The sequence below is a fragment of the Epinephelus moara genome, chromosome 23 (genome assembly GCF_006386435.1).
Source record: "Epinephelus moara isolate mb chromosome 23, YSFRI_EMoa_1.0, whole genome shotgun sequence".
Taxonomy (NCBI): Eukaryota; Metazoa; Chordata; class Actinopteri; order Perciformes; family Serranidae; genus Epinephelus; species Epinephelus moara.
In genome coordinates this window covers 24,530,353-24,550,338 of record NC_065528.1, presented here as the reverse complement: position 1 = coordinate 24,550,338, position 19,986 = coordinate 24,530,353, and the positions used below count along the sequence as shown (strand labels likewise).

Below are 19,986 nucleotides of genomic sequence, written 5' to 3'. Positions count from 1 at the left end.
AAGTGCCCCACGTCATCTGAGGCGGGCGTTCTGTGGTGGTCACGACAAGTTTACAGTTGGTAAACAATGGAGGAGAAACTGGTGCTGGATACCCAGAGCTATACGGCCCAACAACAGACAGCAGGTTGTCAAACTATTTGCTGACAGTGTCTCGCCCTCAACCAGAGCTACAGCAAGTACCCTCTGCCTCAACATTTTAGGAACTAGATACTGATTAATGTGGAAAAATAAACAGTAGATTGATTACATGGGAAGGTTAGTGTAAGGGATGCAGCCTATATACTACTGGAAACAAAAGTCACAGATCTGTAAATATGATTTTGTTTTTATAGGAGTATGAAAAGATTTAAATTGAAGTAGAGAACACGACAATCACAGACACTTTGCACAAGTCTTACATTCATAAAACTTGTCCTAACATGAAGCTGCTGTTCCATAAGAACAAACATTTTCCTGCAGTGAATTATTTTATAAGAACAGACTCTGTGGCACAACCATGAATCCTGTAATCCACTGAACAGAATGAGATTCAGCAGCAGAAGTTCCACAGTTACCCTGTGTTTCTGCATCAAACGTCTATAAGGCAAAGCAAAGTTCTTTTGGTTTCCTCTGGTTCACCAGGCGATCCCCTTCTTCTTCTTGCCCTGGCCGCCTTTCTTACCCGTCCGTTTGCCTTTCAGTTTCTTGGCCTGTCGCTGATTCATCCACGCAGGGTACTGACCGTTTTCATCCAGCAGGGTTTTCTTGTTGCGCTTGCTGTCCATATCCATCTTCCCCTCTGTAAGACAAAGATTGAATAAACAGATAAATATAACCAAGGACAATACTAAACACATGTGCCTGGAAGACAAACACTTAATAATACAACGGGTCAGCCTAAACTGTATGAATATAAAAGCTGTTGTGCTCAATCTCTGACTCACCATCCCCGTCTACCTCGCCCATATCCACATCCGTCTGCTTCTTGATCTTGTCAGCTGGCACCACAGTGGCGATCTCCTGCATGTCCGTCATGACGGCTTCTCCTTTCTTATCCAAACTCAGAGCTTGTTTCAGACGGGCCAGCTCCTTGGGGGCGTTCTTCTTCCTCTTCTCTGCACGCATCTTCCTCTTCCATTTGCTCCGGAGGCTTTTTGCCATTTTGAAGTTGATCTGAAAACAACAACAAAAATATTCTTTGATAAGATTCTTATCTAGCTCACCGGGGCCCCATATTTTTATTATTATTTTTTATTAAAAATAAATCATGTTTCCCTGGGATCTATTAGATCTTTAAAAAAAAAAAAAAAAAAAAAAAAAAAAAGGATGACCCAGCATTCAACAAGTACATACACATAAACCTATCAGTCTAAACATTTAAACCATTGACAGGTGAAGTGAATAACACTCATCATCTTTCCATGATGCCACTTGACATGCTCCACCCGTCCAAACACCTTTACAGAGCAAGTACATCCCCTCATGGCAATGGCACTTCCCAGTGGCAGTGCCCTCTCCCCCAGCAGGACAATGCAGACTGCAAAACCACTCAGGAATGGCCCGTGGAAACAAAGAGCTCAAGGCATCGACACAGGAGAAGTCATGGGACATGCTGGTACCCCTGATCCACCACTGAACTGTCAGGGCGAGGTGGGGTAGCAGCATGTATGAAGGATGCTTCATCTGATTGGGATATGAGGAATTCGTAGCCCAAGTGGACTCCTTGAGCTCCTTGTCATGTTCTTCGGGCCATTCCCGAGCAGTTCGTATGGATTGGTGTGGCACACTGTCCTGCTGGAGGGCCACTGCCATTGGCCAGGAGGTTTCCCTTAAAAACACTGTACCGTGACAAAGTGATCAATATTGTTCACTTCACCAACCAGGGATTTTGGTGTTTTGGCTGATTGGTGACTGTTATTTCATTTTTCTTTTTTAAGGATAAATCTCACTATTCAGCATATCTGTGAATATAAATGTACTTTTAACAGAAAGGTCTAAAACAACCTAGTATCAAGTGAAAAAAACAATCAAAATAAGACATTTATTATAATCTGTAGTCCTAAATAGTATTACAAAAGTAAAAGTGACACAGCTCTACAGCCAATACAGCACTCTTAAGTCTTACAACATGTTTAATCCACTGTCAGTGCTTGATGGGGGTTAATCTAAACACAAAACACGTCTTCAAAAATGTGCAATTGTCCTTTAATAACCTTGTAAAGGGGCCCAGCTCATCGTTTACAATACGTATGATCATGGTAATAACCTATGTATAATGTAGATAAACATGAATGTAACGTTAGCGTTTTAAATTGTCACTTTTCTGCTGTATTAGCAACTAGCTTCACAGCTAAGCAAACTGTCTGCTAGCTTGTTAGCTTCCCAAAGCTAAAGCAGCCCAAACAGGTCACTTCGAAGCTAAGCTAATTCTGTATGCTAACGTAATACAGCGTATTAGCATTATAATACATATAAAACAGTGAGCGGTGACTTACAGAAAACTAGTTTAGCTGTTTAATTTCCTCCGTGAACAGACAGGGACACACTCCGCTCCGTGCACGTGTTTACAAGTGGGAGAAAAAAAACTGATGACGCTCTTTTAAAGAGACAGCGACATGATTGGCTGCTGCAGTCAAGCCGAAGAACGTAAGATCTGATTGGCTGGTGATGTCAAACCAGGAAGTTTGACAGCTCATGGAGTGTAAACAAGATGATAATGTACAAGTCAAACCTCCAGACTGGTTTATTTGGCGTTTAGGTGTAAACTGAGAAGCTGTAAGTACATTTTATCTTTAGGAGTTGTTAGTTTTTGTTTTATTTGTGTTAAATTTGACTGACGTCATGAGCCGCTGCTCCACCAGTCTGGCTCCTGCTCGCAGCTTCGTCTCAGTCTGCAGCCCACAGCTCTCCTCTTCTTTAGCACACATGTCCAACATGTTGGACACCGCTGCAGAGCAAATGATGGTCCACAAAGACTTCCAGGCAGCTTTTGATACGTGCGAAAGAGGCCTGGAGAGTCTCGCCAACATGGAGCAGGAGGACAACAGGTGAGAGTCTGAATGCACCTTCTGTGTATGAGTTAAATGCTCCCTGTAGCCTGGATGATAATGTCACTATGTCTCTGGTGTTTTCTCAGATGTGGAGAGTTTAAAGCTGGCTTCTGCATCGTAGGGATTCAAGCTCTGGCTGAGCTTAATCAGTGGCAGGGTGTCCTGCCATGGGTCCTTCAGCAGTACGAGCACCAGGAGAAGATACCAGCTAAAATAATGCAGATGTGGTGAGCACAGCTGGAACATGTAGAAGAATGATTAAAGTTAACAGAAAATGAACTGACAACAATTTAGATAGCTCCTTTTTTAACTAAACTCTCTGGTTGCAGCTTCTTAACAGTGAGGTTTTCTCTGTTGTACATAATTTTTAAATGAATTTTAGATTTTGAAAAGTCCAAAGACACAACAAGCATTTCTTTTAGACATCACCCTGGGGTCTGAAAACTGTGGTGAACATTTTCTGATGTTTCATATACCTTTTAACAGTTGATCGAAGAAAAAAAATCATGAAAATAATCGTTTGCATTTTCCTTTTCTCACTGCACTATAGAGAACGTGAAGGGGTGTAGCTCTGTGTTGAAAAGGGGCGCCATCTTGTGAGGATCAGGCTCTGTTATCTCTTTTTATCAAAGTATAGCATTCAGTTTTAAAACAGGATAGTTTACAGTGTGCAGGTTTGTGAGTTGAGGAAGTGCAGCAGAGCTTGGGCTGCCAATTCATATGGATCTATGTTGTTTATTGTGATTAGTTTGTCCAAAAATGTTGCTTGACCACCATAGCAGGCACAGTCTACACAGCATGGTATGTATGACATCAACTTCACATTCTCTATATGACCAAAAGTCAGTGGACTGTAGGGGTGTCCACTGACTTCAACCATATGATGGAAACTACTCTACTACCCCTACTGTCGCTTCAGCCATTTTGTGTAGTAAAAGGACAGTAGTGGTGTCCACTGACACTTGGCCATACAGTGTGGTTTCAACCCGTTCGCATTCCCAGGTCGTTACCGATGCTTTACCCTTTAATGTCTCTATGTGATGCACAGCTGAAACACATAAGGCCCGTTTGAGATGATCTGCACCTCGCCTGTAAAGTGAGGCGGCAGCAGTTGGTGGCAGTGACAAAATGTCATTGTCAAGTCGGACTGTTTCCAGCAGCCTTGTCTGCATGGGAAGTCACAGAAACACTCACATCCTGTTACATCTGATTCTGATATATTAAAATGTCAGCAGACCCGTATATCAGTTTGTTCGCAGTCTCCAGTTGTGTTAATTATGGCAGTGTAGCCTTATAAAATGCTTTACAGGCCATCTGTAATTTCTGTTCATGGTTAGACCAGCATCATATCAGTTTGCTGCTGTACATAAATGAGCTGAGAAGACCTGTCGCCCTCAAACTACATAAATAACCACAGAGAAAAGAAATACAAGACAGCAGTTCTCATTAAAGATCACTCAGATACAGCCAGGGCTTCACATCTGTACAGAATCCTCACATCCCACTGACCTCAAGTCTTTGTGCTGCTGAATATTTCAATAATTAAACGGTTTAGTCCATCTTGTGAAATAATCAAGTCAGGTACAAATCTAACCAGCATGCATTGTGTAGCAGATTCTGCGCAGGCCTGGCTCATCTTGAATGAACCTGAGTTAATGCATGGTAAATGTGTGAAACGGTCTTGTTTTGGCTTAGGCACCAAAACTGCTTGGTTAGGGTTGGAAAATAGATCATGTGCATTTGTTACGTCATGAGTGATGTCAGTGCAAGACGACAATTTTGTAACATTACATTAAAACAATGTTGACCTTTGGTTTCTGCAGTCTCCTGGGTGAAAGTCTTGTTTTGTTTGACCCATATACCTATGTGGACTTTCTCGCTCTCTATATGACGTCAGTTGCTCTCAGCATTAGGTATTGTCATGGGTGGGTTTACATTGGAGTTACTTGAAAGCCCAGTGTGTCTCATAAGGACGCTGAAGGGTATCTTTAGCGTCAATACGACATGTGAAGCAATGTGATAAAGTGTTGGTATTTGACGTCCTGTGGATGACAACGGGCTGGTAGTTTCCGGGATAAAAGGTTGAAGGTCAGGTAATTTCACCTAAATGAACAAGCTACACTGTATGGCCAAAAGATTCAAGGGAACACGATTCCCAAACCCAAATATTTTTAATACAAGAAGAGCAGCAAATCCTCATATTTGAGAAGCTGAATTCAGAGAATATTTAAACTTGACAAATTGAAATGACAATTATATTTCTATCAATTGACTAATCAATTTATCGACTGATCTTTTTAGCTCTAAAATACATACTGAATAGGTTTTCTCTCTCATTGTGGCAGCATACTTCTTTACTCCAAGGTGGGAGAACCTGCCGCGATGCAGGAGGCAGCCAGAGTTTGGTTACACTGCCCGTCCAACAGCAGAGTAACAGGCTTCGGTACGGTGGCGGAGCTTTACCTGCTGCACGTCCTCGTGCCTCTTGGACACAGAGATGAAGCTCTGGAGCTGATTGTTGGTGAGGTTGGAAGCAGTGCGTTCACAGAAGACCAGAGGCAGACGGCACTGGATGTTGTGGGGGAAAAAGAGCGACAGAATCAGGATCTGCCTCTAAATCCTATCATCAGTCCAGACTCTGGCATCACTGCACACCCTGTCTCAACTCAAGGTCTGATATGCTTTACATTAAGTCATACAAGTACGAATAATGAGCGCAGACAGATTTCTGATCGTCTCTGTGTTTTACAGGATCATTGATTCATAAACTTACAGCCATGGTCAGGTTTTTGTACAGAAAAGTGATGGTGACCGGCTCCGGCTCGTTTCCCCTGCGGAGAGTCTTCCTGGCTGCCGTCCTTCTCTACATGCTTGTTATTCGAATGGATCCAGGTTAGAATAAAATTCTCTGTCGCTCAATTTCATCACAAGCCTTTGTTGAAGTATAAAACATTCGACTGGAAATAAATGGTTTCCTTTCTTCCTGTTGCTCCTGTTCTCCCCCTGCAGCTCTTCCGTCTTCATTCATGTGGATTTCCAAACTTCTTGAACTGCTCAGACAGATGTGGAGAGCCATGTTTGCACCGCACTATCAGAGTCTCACTCAGAGCAAAGGACTGTAATATAGTCTTACTGGTGACTTTTTTGTTACATGGAATAGTAGAGACATTCCCAGCAATGTTTGCTGATATCTGAGTGAGAAACCACAGACTCTTGAAGCTGTCAAGACGCTCTGCAGACTGCTAGAGACTGACGTCCTTCTGGCTGCAGGTCCAGATCGAAAACTTTCTGAACTGACTGCTGTTGACTGACATTGAATCATCAGCTTCTCATTCAGCTATGTGACACTAAAATACATTTAAAGCTGGTCATTGTATGAGATATGCATATATATCTATATGTGTATAGGCTCAATTTGTGCCTGTATGTGTAATTCAGCCATAAATTTTGAGATCCTGCAAAAATATCACGGCAAAATTGAAATGATATCAGTCACTTCAGTGACAGTCTAACCATAATAATAATGGAGTAGCATCACAAATATTTTGTATTACATTTTAACAGTATTTGTACAGTTGAGATGACAAAATTAAAGTTGCAAAAATTTATTTAAACCATTTGTGTTTTCAAAACTGGTCAAACTGTTTGGCTGAAAAATAAGTTTTCTTATCATATTGTATTTTGTCTTTGGGCACACTGTTGTTTTTTCTATATATTTCATTAAATTTTAGGAAAAACCAGCAGTCCCATGTGCTCAAAGACTAACTATATTACACCTATGATAAGAAAATGGCTGTACCTCAGAAACTATAAGAAGCACAATCAGTTATTTGGTATCTATGAACTCGTATCAAGTTGATTTTCAAATGTATGCACATATATGCAGTAAAAAGTGTATTTCATATGGACAACAGCATAGATTTTGGTGCGCAAGGGAAAAATCCCTCTCAGTATTTGGAAAACATGCGTTTGTCCCGCCAGTAAAAACATGAAAGTAGCAGAGCACTTTTTCTAGACTGCTAGGACACGACTCATCGATGCAACATTGCCTCCAGTTAAGGAGGTGCTGGCATATGCAACCTCAAAAGCAACGGTTGCAGCCTGCCATAAAACGGAAAGAAGATGTAGCAGCGACGCCTGATTGAAACAGGAAGTAACATGACATTTCCACCATAAAATGATGCAGAAATGGCACAAATTGGTGCATGAAAATTGTTGATGCTCAAAAAATTTTTTGAGGATGAAACCTCAGGACAACCTTGCAATTTGGTCCAGTGAAACTGAAACTTCTCCCGTGTGCCAAACATGTTGGAGAACTACGGTGGAGGATGCAAAAACATGAATGGCCCTATACATCTTAAATCACATACTCTGCGCTACATACCCAACATGTGTGCTACTGTTCAACATAGTTTTGTGTAAACAAACAGCAGTATCATCTTTTCAGACGCAGTAAGTTGTAATTGCCACGTCACTTCTTGAGAGCTTCCGTGCCAGTTGGAGACGCGTCACCATGGAAACCTGCATCGACTTAAGCTCTAAAGGTAATTCAGTAATAATTTAAAAACTACGTTATGCCTAGCAAAATGAAATCTTACTCTTCTTACATACTTACACCTTAGCTGAAGTGTTGTTGAGGTTACAGGATGTGTTGGTTGTTGTCCTCTACCGCATTGCACTGTGGGATATTTATGTCTTTGTAGTGTCCAGTGTTTGTAAGCTGTAATATTTCACCAGAAAATATGTTTTCATACTGCGGTTTCGGAAAGAGTAAAAAACTGTCTCATGCTGTTTTAGCCTAGTAAATAGCAAGGAATTTCAGTCACAGCCAGTTCTGGGCGACTGTAGAAACAACATGGCGTACTCTGTGGAGGAGGACCCACTCTACAGACATTAATAGCTCATTCTAAGGTAACAAACACGATTCTTATTTTCCGGTGGTTATACATGGCACAGAGGTGCAGTGATTAGCATTGTCGGCTCACAGAAAGAAGGTTCTTGGTTCGATGCCTGAGGTCATGGAGTTTGCATGTTCTCCAGGTACTCCGTCTTCCTCCCACAGTCCAAAGACATGCAGGTTAGGTTAAAGCTACTCTTACCTTTCTTGCATTTCACACAGCACTTAGAAAAAATTTGAACATCCGCAACTCCCCCCTCCTCCATTACGTCCTCATTACATCTGTGATAGATGTAGGCGTTGGCATGGTAACATTAGATACACGGAAGAGGAGAGCGAGTGTAACGTTACAACCAAGACAGTCAAACGCAACCCCGGAGTTTTAAAACTCAACCAGAGTCAGTGATGACTGATGAGTTTTAGAATAAGGTTACAGTGCTAACGTTAGAGAGTAGCATTAACGTAACTAGTAAGTGGAAACGCACAAGGAAGATGACGATGTTTCAGAGGCTATGCTACAGTAGGCTAACTTTAGCAACTGGATGCTGTGTTGTAACGTTATGAACTGAACTGAACTACTTTGTCATTTTTATGCACAGCACAGCAAGGAATGCGAGCGATTACGTCAGTCAGAGGCACCACGTGGGGAAGACAGACAGGACAGGAGAAAACTCCGACCACCGAGTGCAATGATTGGTCAGAGTTTTCTTAGAACCATATGAGAATGGTATAATTATGAGTTTTTATTTCTGGTGGAATTCACTTACATTTTAGTGTGCCATCAGCTTATTAATAGCATTTTAACCTAAGCAAAGAAAAATGTAAAATTTCCGGAAAGGTAAATGTCGCTTTAATTGGTGAATGCGAGCATGAATGGTTGTCTGTCTCTATGTGTCAGCCCTGTGATAGCCCAGGGTGTCCCAATATCAGCTGGGATAGGCTCCAACGCCCCCACGACCCCTAACTGGATAAGTGGTTACAGAAAATGAATGAATAGACTAATACGCTAATAAGAACATAGTTATGGAATTGAATATTATGACATTTTTATCACTTTTTTGGACATACTATTTGTCACCCTGAATCCGACACACTGGACCTTTAATATACACCATGTAGGAATGCACGATAATATCGACACTTCATCTGTATCAGCTGATACTGACTTCAGATTACGCAATTGGCTAAAAAAATCCTGACCTCTATTGATAAAGTGTATTTTTCTCATGAGGTGTAAAAATCACAAAGTTGTTCTGTTCTATGTGCCCAAACTATGTCCACACCGGATTTCATGATTTTTGCCCAATAAGAACAAATGTTTGGCCGTTTTTCCTTTTCACAGTAAACCCAAACTCTTTGCACACAAACTGACTCAATGTGTTTTATTGGAGACACACCGTGAGATTAAGGAAATGTTACAAAAGCCGAATGAAGCCGAGGAAAATGCCCATTGCGCATGTCAGCGTTTAAGTTTCGATTCCATCAAAGTGACGACCGAAAACCAAAAACGAAAGTGATCCTGAAGCTGCCGGTGTTATAGTGGTGTTTACTGTGAGATGAGAGCAGCAGACTCATCTTGTAACATACAGTAATCAGCTGATACTCTCTGACTGTCTCTGAGGTCCGGGCTCGTTCCTGTCCTGCCAGCCTTTAAAGAAGATAACGGACACTGAAGTCTGTGCTGATGTATGCGAGGTTCTGCAGCAGTTTCTCATTCCTCAATATAGCAGAGCACTATCACAGTGAGTAGACCATGTTCAGCCTGTCTGACGGCGATTTGTGTTGGATATGATTTAAATGATGACAAAAATAACCATAGCTCTGCGATATATATTATACTACAAGTGTTTCTGAGGCTGTAGCTGTTTGGACTCCTCTGTGTTGGTGTTTGCATTAGATTTCCTCTTGTACAGGATGTAATTAAAGTGGGGAAAAATTAATATAAGACACATCCTTATGTTGCAGTACCATTTACATACACAACTAAACAACACAGAAACTGAATTAATAGTCAAAGTATTTATTGCAGGGTTTTATATTACATCATTCATGTCTGTTTAACTGTTAGAGGGGAACACACCCATTTCTGAAACTAGCCCATGTTATTCCTGTGGTCTAATACAGTCCAAAAACATTAGTAAACATGAATAATGTGCTCCAAAATCCAAAAGCTAGAGTGGTAAAACTCAAATTTCTGATGTCATCAAGTACATAGCCTGCAACTGCTCCTTAAGCCCAGTTAAAGTTGCAGTGGTGTCAACTGGCTGGCTGAGTTCGACTCAAGCCGGCTGATGTTGTCACCTGCGACTCAGCTGGTCAAATCGCTGGCAGCTGGTTTTAGAGTCTGCTGGTCAAGTCAAAATGACCGCAGATAGTAGCCCTTTTTAGATAGGAATTGTGCAGATTTGCAGGAAAGCCCAATCAGTCTTTATTCAGCATTGGCAGTATAAAAACAAAATTGGGGAGTGCAGCAAAATGCCGCCTACCTACTTTTGTTTACACAGAATGCGCCTTTTTCTGGGCAATGGGGGAGCGTGAGCAAGTAACCTAACAAAACGTGTAGCTCAGCGTGTGACGTAACCAGTGACGTGGGAGGGAAGCCCGAGAATGGGAAAAGTAATGAGAAAGGGCTGGTTAATAACATACTGTAACGCACGGTTTCATCAGTGAGTTTCATACCATCACTGCATTTCACACAATTATTTTCCTCTTCACAACCGATAAATCCCTCGTGTGTGCAGCAGTGACATAAAAAACAAAATGCTGACCTTGAGTCTGTGTAAAATAAACATCTGCTGTACGCAGGGCCTTCAATAATACATTTTTATTTTCACACATGTGAATGCCCGCTGGCACTCCGGGCCCCTGTGTGGGGCCGCGGATAACGTGCCTGACTCGTGTTTTCACGAACAGGATTATTTTGACGTTTCTGATGGTCTGTCACAGGAATGAGAGGCCTGCCCAACTACCACCTGTCCTGCTGTGTCAACACTCTGCTGCAGACCTTCGCTGCTACCTGGGAGATAGGAGACATACTTGACAGGTAAGAGAAGGAAGTTACAGAACTTTGAACTCAAGCACATGAACACATTCAATGGGGTAAAATATCTGCAGTCGTAGTCAGAAAAAGGAAACACACTACATATTAAACTCAACTCAACTCAACTCAAACTTTATTTATAAAGCACATTTAAACAACCAAGGTTGACCAAAGTGCTGAACAGGTCAATAGAAATAAACAAGCAAATACAATTAGGTACCTAATAGTACACCACAATAATAACCATAAGATACATAAAATACAATACAATAAAATAAAATACAAGAGTTATAAAATAAGATCAAAATAAGCTAAAATGTTTGGGTGTCCAGCTCAACCTGAGTTAAAAGCCTGAGAGAAGAAGTGGGTTTTAAGAAAAGACTTAAAAACCTCTAGGGTCTGGGCAGACCTAATGTGCAGGGGCAGGCTATTCCAGAGCCTAGGGGCAGCCGCCCCAAAGGCTCTGTCGCCTCTGGTCTTCAGCCTAGTCCTAGGAGTAGCCAGTAATAGCTGACTGGCTGATCTCAAGGCTCTGGAGGGAGCATGAAAGTGCAGGAGTTCGGTTAAATAAGGGGGTGCCAGCCCATTTAGGGCTTTAAAAACAATCAATAAAATCTTAAAATCAATTCTAAAACGCACTGGAAGCCAGTGGAGCGAGGCCAAGATTGGTGTGATGTGATCGTGTTTACGCTTTCCAGTGAGGAGGCGGGCTGCTGCGTTCTGGACAAGCTGTAGACGGTGTAGCAGTGACTGGTCAATACCGACATAAAGCGAGTTACAGTAGTCCAGACGTGAGGTTATAAAAGCATGGATTACCCTCTCTAGATTCTGGGGGGAGAGATAGCCCTTTACTTTAGCTAAAAGCCTGAGTTGATAAAAGCTGGTTTGTATTACTGATCTAACTTGTTTATCGAATTTAAAAGCACTGTCAAAGGTCACACCGAGATTTTTAACAGAGGAACGGATGTTAGGAGTGAAGGGGCCCAGAAAATCAGCAGAGTAATCGGAGGGGTCACATCCAAACATAATGATCTCTGTTTTATCCTCATTGAGATTTAAACAAAATTAAGAGTACGACATAACAGTAACTGTAAATAGTTTCCTAGATTAATCCACTCTATTACTTTACTCTGTGTTATTTAAAAGCAGATTTTATATTGAATAAGACATAAGAAGTTATGACATACATTTTGAGCTCCCCCATGAATCCTCTTGAGATGGTACTGACCATTTTGCTGGATGAATGCCACCTCAGGTAAGAAACAGAACTGAAACTTAAGCAGGAAGATGATGTCATTACTAATGATATGCAGTCTGTTTTATGGTCTATGAAACAATGTGTCATGTTTTAAAGGTTCTGAATGCAACATTTAGAGCATTAATATAGCAGCAAACCTGTATTTGCTATGTTAAGATATGGTGGAGTAATGGTGTCCTGCCAGGGTGTAGGTTTTGTTTCAACATCGAGGGGGACACACATATAAAATGGAGTATCAAACACTTAATTTCCTGCATTCTGGTGAATTTTTATGCACCAATTTGTGCCATTTTTGCAGCATTTCATGGTGTAAATGTCTGAAATGTTAATAAAATAGAAGTTGGGCGGCACAGTGGTGCAGTGGTTAGCATTGTAGCCTCACAGCAGAGGGCTCCTGATTTGAACCCTGGGGTGGGGGAGCCCCTCGGTGTGGAGTCTGCACGTTCTCCCCATGTCAGCGTGGGTTTTCTCCAGGTACTCCGGTTTCCTCCCACAGTCCAAAGACATGCAGGTTAATTGGTGACTCTAAATTGTCTGTGTTTCTGAATTGCACAAGGTGGAAAGCAGCTGGTGGGAGAGGGGATGGTCAGAACGTCCCCCTGCAGCTCAAGAGAGTTCTCGCAGCCATGAACAGCGACCGCCCTCAGCCTGTTCCCCATCGTGACTTCCTCCACTCTCTGGACAGGAACTGCGTTCGACGTAAGGAGAAACAAACTTACACATTGATGTGGCTCGTCTCACAACTTCTAATGATGTGAATGTTGTTTTGCAGTTAATACGCAGCATGACGCTGATGAGGTGTTCCTCGCCATCCTGAACTTGATACAGCAGCAGATGGATGATAAATCTCTGGTTAGTGTTGAATCATGAGTGTTTGTTATTTTTTCCACCTGTAAGTGCACCATCTATACTGTGCTTTCATTTGCTTTCCCTGCCAGGCTCTTCAAATCCAGAGTCTGTTCAAGATTTCTGAGGAGACACACCTGCAGTGTTTGGAGTGTAACTCTGTCCAGACTCTGGCCAGCTACAGGCTCAGCTTGTCTCTGTGTGTAAAGGAAGACCACGACTCTCTGGTGCTGTTTCTTTATTTACTCATTTTAAAGGAATATTTTCTGGCTCAGAATTATGTCCGTCAAATCAGATTCAGCCATTTATTATGAATATTCAACGGTGCTTTTATAGGTGGTTATATATTAAGCTATGTGTTGGCCAGTTGCTAAGAAATCCTCAAGAATATCATCTTGTGTATAACAACAAATTAACGTATTCACACCTCAGTTTTTGTACAAATTAAACAAAGAAAACACTGGATGAGAGGTACTCATAGGCAGACAGGTGGATTTTGTTTCTTTGGACAGAGCCATGCTAACTGTTTCCCCCCATTTCCAGTCTTTATGCTAAGCTAAGCTAACTGGTTGCTGGTTGGTGTTACACATTTACCGTTAAGACGTGACAGTGGTCTCAATCTTCTCATCTAACCTCATCAAGTCGAACTTAAAAGTATTCTTCACATGAACCTTTCAGGAAAGCTGCATGACCTCCTTCTTTGAGCATCAGGAGCTAACGGGCATAAACTGCTGCTATTGTGCACAATGTGAAAGGAAGACTCCATCCAAACGGGTGAGGCTCGATTTAAATGCTTCCCAGAGAGTATGAACCAACAGAGTGAAACATCTTTATGTCTTTCTCAGGGTGTCAAACTGCTCTCCCTGCCTCCAATCGTGTGCGTGCACCTGAAAAGGTTTCGGAATTGCCGTGGTAACACCCGAAAGCTTGACTGCAGGGTTACCTTCCCAGAAACCTTTGACTTCTCTGAGACTCTTAGAGAAGCCTTTTCTTCAGACTTTGCCCAGGTACTTAAAGAATATAATCATGAATTATCTGACTGTTGTATCTTTTGTCATCAACAAGTTTATTTCTTCTTTCAGAATGACTGCAAGTACACTTTGCACGCAGTGGTGGTGCACTCTGGATATGCAATGTGTGGGCACTATACTGCCTACGTTCGTCACAGACGGAACCAGAGCTGGTACTATGCAGATGACAGCCACACAAGACAGGTACATCCAATCTGATAAAATCTTTCTCACTTCAAAGCAATTTATTTCTGTCTTGTACTTGTTAAACTGGTCTCTGATTTGGTCCAACACGTAGGCCTCCTGGGAAGAAGTGCGGAAAACATATGGAGGACAGTACAGGTGAATTACTCAACATAAATTTATCATGTGTGGCTCTTTTGGTAACTGTACATGAGGGTTATGGAGTCTTCTTACGGGCTTGGTTCAACATTTTGTGAATTGCGCTTATTTGCTTTTTTGGTTATCGATGAGAAGATTGATAACATTCAGATTAGCTTAGCTTGTCATTAAAGTGCAGGTAAAGAAAAAATATGTTTTGAATTTGTTACCACAGAAAAATGTGTCATTAAACACCCAGTCAAATTTGAATGACAACGTAGAGTCTACGCTATACCCTACACCATAGCCTGACGCGCACCTCCCAGAAATGTAACTATGCGTCACGGCACAGACCTCCTGTCTGTTTCTGTAAGCTGAAACCATTTCCCTCAGTGGAAACAAAGCTTTTTTTTTTTTACTTTTATTTCACAGATAAAAAATAAATTGTGAAGACAATAAAGCCTCCACAAAAATAGCATTTTAAGTCTTGTGCGTGATTTATCCTGGCTTCATATGAGCAGAGGAAATCTCAGCTTGTTGCTAGGCTAATTTATACAATGTAAAATGCCATAGGCTTGTGCTAATAATGTTAGCATGATACATTTATTTGAAAACATGTTTAATATAAGACAGCTGTTTTGTTGGTGAATCTTGTGAGTTGTAATGGAGCCGAATTTTGTAACATTACCTTTTGTTAAATGTTGCTGTTGTCCCTGGCTTCATATGAGTAGAGGAGAAGACTGCTAGCTGCTTGGCTAGTTTTTACAATGTAAAATGTCATAGGCTTGTGCTAAAAACATTAGCATGTTGTATTTGTGGGGAATTGTCTCCAGATAAAGACAAGTGCTTTGTCTGTGAATGCTGCGAGTTATAGTGAAGCTGATTTGTGCACTTGTGTTTGAAATTGTCTCTATTAAGCCATGTTTGATGTGTTTAGGTTTTAGGTCTAGTGTTTTGGAGGTGTAACTGCAGTGTGACGCAGACACACCATCGCACAAATATAAATGCTCACAGCGGTGTAGGCTACGGCTCTGCATATAGCTGATGCACATGTATAAGTCCTGCCTAAGATGGTTAATTCTTTCTTCTCCTTTGCCTTAATGTGACCGTGGAGCGCTTCAGGGCTCTGTTCCGGTTCACCTGTTGTTTTACAATATTACATTTGGTCACACAGTGACAGCTTCTCCTCATCAACCCTTAGCAGGAAAGCAAATAAGTGTATTTCCAAAAATGACAGCCTGTTTCTTTAAATTTTGAGGAGGATATGTAAAGGCATGCATTAGATTTAATGTCTGAGCTTCATACAGAGGGCTATTCAGACTTTTATTTCTTCTCACAACTCAAGTTATTTGTGTCCAGCCTCATCTATAAAATCATCTAAAAAAAATTGGAATAAAACAACCAATGCCTTTACTAAAAAGTAACAAAATAACATGTGACTTCCGTTTTAGCCTACTTAAACCAGCCTCCAGTTGCTTTCAGAGTATAAAAATTTATTAATAACATTAAAAGCCTTACATGCTCCACTCCCACTGACATCATGCAGCTTTTATCTTCCTACTTACGGAAACCACTTTAGATCTTTAGACAAAGCCTTATTGTCTGTTCCTCTGTGAAGATTAAAGACTAAAGGTGACTGTGTTTCTGCCATGAGGGCTTTCAGATTTTGGAAGTCTTGAACAGAGGAAATCTGTCTTGCCCTATGTTGTCTTGCCTGTCAACAGCTTTTTGCCCTATAGTAACATTGGCGCTTTATATTAATGTTTGTTGCAGTGAAAATTCTTCCTTTATCTGTTTTGTGCCCAAACTTGTAAAAGAATAACTTTTTGTATAAAAATGTTAATACTGTTCTTGTTACAGTGACACAGCATACATGTTGATGTACAGAAGAGGTGCGCAAGAGGAAGGACGACAGCCTGAACTCTCCGGCTGAGCGGATGGATGCGGACGAATTAACCAGGGGTCATGGTGCAATATAAGATCAATTTGGGAACTATAGGAATTTTAAGGAATACTTATTTGTTTTACATTATTTATTGTGATTTTATTGTGCATGGTGATGGGTATTATATGTCATGAATTTCTTTAGCTCATTCAGATTGTAGATCAGCACAGTAATTTCTGCCAAACACCAGCAGGTGGAGTTGAAGACTCAACACACTGATGGGTTTTCCCTCAGACCACACACACTGTGAACACACTATAATACTTGGGGGGGCTGGTTTGAAAAGAATGCTTAGCTTAGATATTCACTGTTTAGGGGGAAAATACCTGCTATTGGAGTCAGTGTTCATTTTCCTGACACTGCTGTATAATATATGAGTCACCCATGAAGAACAATGAAGTTATTTTTTTAAAATCTCATTTGGGCTGCCAAAAACAACAGTAATAAAATCTCCTTAAGCATCTAACTCTTATGTTATGTATTGAATTTTCTCTATACCTGCAGGCCCTTTTACATGACGTTACTAAAACTATTATGGAATGACACACCCTAATGTTTTTTGCTCTTATTGATGCATCAACACCAGCACACCTCCGGCTACCTGAGCACTTTAAGGTACTGAAAAGCCCCCGCTCTGCATGTACGTTATAGCAGAACTTAAACGCCGCAGTTGCAGCCACAGGACTTAAATGCTTGGTATAGGCTGTCAGCAGAGCCTCTAAAGTTCCCACTCGCTTCGCCAAGAGTCGGGGGACCGTGTGAAATGGTGCCTATGTGCTGCAGAGCTCTGACAGAATGGAACATGTCTGCACAGTGCCACAGGCAGCAGGCCTCATGCTTAGTCATCTCGCTGCCATGCGGCACAGGCGCAGCTTTCTGTATAGGGGGTAGCTCCCTCCCACGTTCACACCAAAGACCAGGGCTAGATGTTTATATTATGTGTCTAGATCTGAGTCACTTTCACAGATATGGTAACTTGATTCAAGATCTTGTCTGTTCCTCTGACTTGTAAAGGTAGAAAGCTGACATTGGGACAGTCATAATACTAAAGACTGTTGACATATACTTGAGAAAAGTTTGTATTTTTACACGATAGCAGATGTGAATAGTTGGTACGTGGATGGATTTACAAGCAGTGTAATGCATTGTTATCTACTAGTTGTAGAAGACTTGTTCAGATCTTTTAATTTGAGCTGCTATAATCAATAATTTTATATTAACAGTGGATCAAATGACTGTGTAATGTTGAAGGGGTCACTCACAGTGATGAACTCACAGTCATCACCTATATACCAAACAACTTATCAACCAATTTTACTGTTGCAGACAAATTTCCAATGTCGGAGAGAGTTGGTGCTCGCTCCTGTGATCTTGATTGTTTGGTTTAAGGGGGTCATAAACTCAGTCCGAATTGTCTCAAGACAGTCTGTTTCTCACCTTGACGTTGCAACAAAATTAAACGTTTAATATTATTGTAAGTTTTAAGTCTTGGCTCATGCAAATACAACACTTCAATGGTGTGAACAGTGTCAACAACCAATCGCTGCACTCTCTCCGGCACCAAACGGGAAGCAGCAGCAAAGCGAGTAGAGAGTAAACGTGAAGAGGACTCCGGGAAGGCACAAGAACGTGAACAAGTGTTGGTTCTCTTGGACTGTGGAAAAGAGGAGAAACTGGTGGAGTTGTGGACTGAACAAGTCAGTGTTTAATTCTGACTGTATCTGATCCAACAACCAGCACTTATTTTAGTCAGAAATCTCAATTTTTGAAACCTTTCATCCCCACAGTCTCCTCCCACTAAAATAGCCCAGCTACCCAAGGGAGGCTGGTAGCGAGTTGAGATGACAAAATCCAAAATGTAAACGTATCTTTATGGATTGTATTGATGCTGAATTGACGAGCACTGTCAACCTGTTGGTGTGTTTTTCACAAACTTTACACGTTTGTGAGTCACTTGCGGTCCATTCAGAATGGACCTGCGACCCATTTTGGAGCGCGACCCACCAGTTGGGAACCACTGTTCTAATGTCCGATAGGCATAACTGCAGCTCCATCGTTTTGGTCTTCTTGGCCACACATTGAGCGTAGCTTTAGTTCAGACAGGAAACGATGTCAAGCTCAGCTCACATCCCAGCTACATCAGCTGATCTCAAACAGCCCAATCAACTGATGGAGCAGCTGATTGATTGAAGGGAGTCAGCTGATAGATCACATGATTCCTTTCTATGCAACCAATTGGTGGATCTCATTCAGGGCCCTATTTAATCTGCTCTGGCCTGCCTACTGTTGCTGCTTCCTCTGCAAGTCGCTTTGCAACCCACCTCCACCCCAGCTCCTCCTTTTCATGCTGTGTCTGACTTATCAATGTCATTTCTGTTTGTCACTGATGCTGCTCTGTTCTGTTCCTGGGGGTCTTTGCTGCTGCTCTGCCTGCCTTCGGCTTTCCATGTAGGTGCATGGAAGGGCAGAGAGGTTTACTTTCTCTGCCTTAGGCTTTCCATGTAGGCACATGGAAGGGCAGGGAGGTGTGCTGTCTCTGTCTTAAGCTTTCCACGTAGGCGTGTGGAGAAGGCTTTCTGCATAGGCCCGAGGAAAGGCAGAGAGGCCCCAGAAAAGAGCCATACTGCCAAATATAATACTGCAAATGGAAATCTAGTGATCTTTGACGAGGTCTTCTTGAAGGAACTTAATTATTTTGGTTCACTCTCGTTGCTGTTTTCATTGGAAAAACTTCAGTGAGCCAAGGTAATGATACCTGCTCAGCACCAATAGATAAAGATAAAGGTAGTTTCCATTCATATAAATACATTATGATCATAAACCCGTCAGAAATGGGCCATTGTGCAAGCTGAGTACTTTTACTTTCGATTCTTTAAGTTCATTATGCTGATAAAGCTCATGTACTCTCACCTGAGTACATGTTGGAATGCAGATCAGATCAGTATTATTAATGTATTACTGTGTGAGCAGCATTTTAAAGTTGTTATTTTACATGCTGTTGGGTTGTTTAAGTTCAGTATTTACATCCAGAGTACAATAGTAAAATAGTAAAAAGCACATTATTTCTGTCTGAAATGTGGTAGAGTAGAAGTATAAAGCATTTTAGTCACTTTCTACCACCTTATAATACTCAGTGTTTGTATAAAAGGCACATTTGGTAGATGCATCCGTATTATCCAGACTGATTGTGAACAAGTAGGTCAAGCGAAATTTTAGAAGAAATGACAACAACAAGAACTGAGTCTTCTCTTTGTAGGGTTTAAATTAATAATTCATGTTGTCTGACCATGTGTCAAGTACATGTTAGATGTGCACCTGTTTGGCACCACCCTGACATTGACCACAACACAGACCCTAACAATGCAACAGCATGACATAGGCAGCACGCCCCGAGGCCGCACGAATGAAGTCTGACTGAACGTCTGGACTTCTTTAATTTCAAAGCACGTGTCACATGCATGAGGTCTTTGTCTTTATTGTTTGAGGTTGAGCTCTGGCCCCTGGATGCAGTTATTCAAACACTTTATGGCAGATCATAATCTCTGCAATTTGGTTGTAGCTCTTTGTCTTGATCAGGTGTTGGCCAGTCAGCCAAGGACACCCTATGCTGTATAGTTTTGGCACATCATTTTGCCAGCAG

General features: G+C 41.5%; 3 protein-coding genes across 3 annotated transcripts; 2 read left to right on the top strand and 1 right to left on the bottom strand.

The window, feature by feature from the left end:
- Positions 1-314: 314 nt before the first annotated feature.
- Positions 315-2,588, bottom strand: llph (LLP homolog, long-term synaptic facilitation factor). Its single transcript, XM_050035744.1, has 3 exons — positions 2,475-2,588; positions 924-1,152; positions 315-778 (listed from the first exon to the last, which is right to left on the bottom strand). The coding sequence occupies exons 2-3, from the start codon at positions 1,138-1,140 to the stop codon at positions 615-617; spliced, it is 381 nt and encodes a 126-aa protein (XP_049891701.1). The 5' UTR covers positions 1,141-1,152; positions 2,475-2,588; the 3' UTR covers positions 315-614.
- A 55-nt stretch (positions 2,589-2,643) lies between these two features.
- On the top strand, positions 2,644-6,695 carry pex26 (peroxisomal biogenesis factor 26). Its single transcript, XM_050035727.1, has 5 exons — positions 2,644-3,026; positions 3,116-3,256; positions 5,375-5,700; positions 5,781-5,921; positions 6,039-6,695. Exons 1-5 carry the CDS (start codon positions 2,821-2,823, stop codon positions 6,149-6,151), a joined length of 927 nt encoding a protein of 308 aa, XP_049891684.1. The 5' UTR covers positions 2,644-2,820; the 3' UTR covers positions 6,152-6,695.
- A 2,746-nt stretch (positions 6,696-9,441) lies between these two features.
- Positions 9,442-16,812, top strand: usp18 (ubiquitin specific peptidase 18). Its single transcript, XM_050035726.1, has 10 exons — positions 9,442-9,668; positions 10,873-10,969; positions 12,781-12,923; positions 12,997-13,076; positions 13,163-13,297; positions 13,749-13,844; positions 13,916-14,077; positions 14,153-14,284; positions 14,379-14,422; positions 16,262-16,812. Exons 1-10 carry the CDS (start codon positions 9,611-9,613, stop codon positions 16,332-16,334), a joined length of 1,020 nt encoding a protein of 339 aa, XP_049891683.1. The 5' UTR covers positions 9,442-9,610; the 3' UTR covers positions 16,335-16,812.
- Positions 16,813-19,986: the final 3,174 nt, after the last annotated feature.

Coding starts and splice junctions, on each gene's coding strand:
- llph (XM_050035744.1), bottom strand. CDS start 1,140: ATGGCAAAAAGCCTCCGGAGCAAATGGAAGAGGAAGATGCGTGCAGAG. Junction 779..923: donor GGGCGAGGTAGACGGGGATG/GTGAGTCAGAGA, acceptor TTTGTCTTACAG/AGGGGAAGATGGATATGGAC.
- pex26 (XM_050035727.1), top strand. CDS start 2,821: ATGAGCCGCTGCTCCACCAGTCTGGCTCCTGCTCGCAGCTTCGTCTCA. Junction 3,027..3,115: donor ATGGAGCAGGAGGACAACAG/GTGAGAGTCTGA, acceptor GTGTTTTCTCAG/ATGTGGAGAGTTTAAAGCTG. Junction 5,701..5,780: donor ACACCCTGTCTCAACTCAAG/GTCTGATATGCT, acceptor TGTGTTTTACAG/GATCATTGATTCATAAACTT.
- usp18 (XM_050035726.1), top strand. CDS start 9,611: ATGTATGCGAGGTTCTGCAGCAGTTTCTCATTCCTCAATATAGCAGAG. Junction 13,077..13,162: donor AGATGGATGATAAATCTCTG/GTTAGTGTTGAA, acceptor TTTCCCTGCCAG/GCTCTTCAAATCCAGAGTCT. Junction 14,078..14,152: donor TTTCTTCAGACTTTGCCCAG/GTACTTAAAGAA, acceptor TTCTTCTTTCAG/AATGACTGCAAGTACACTTT.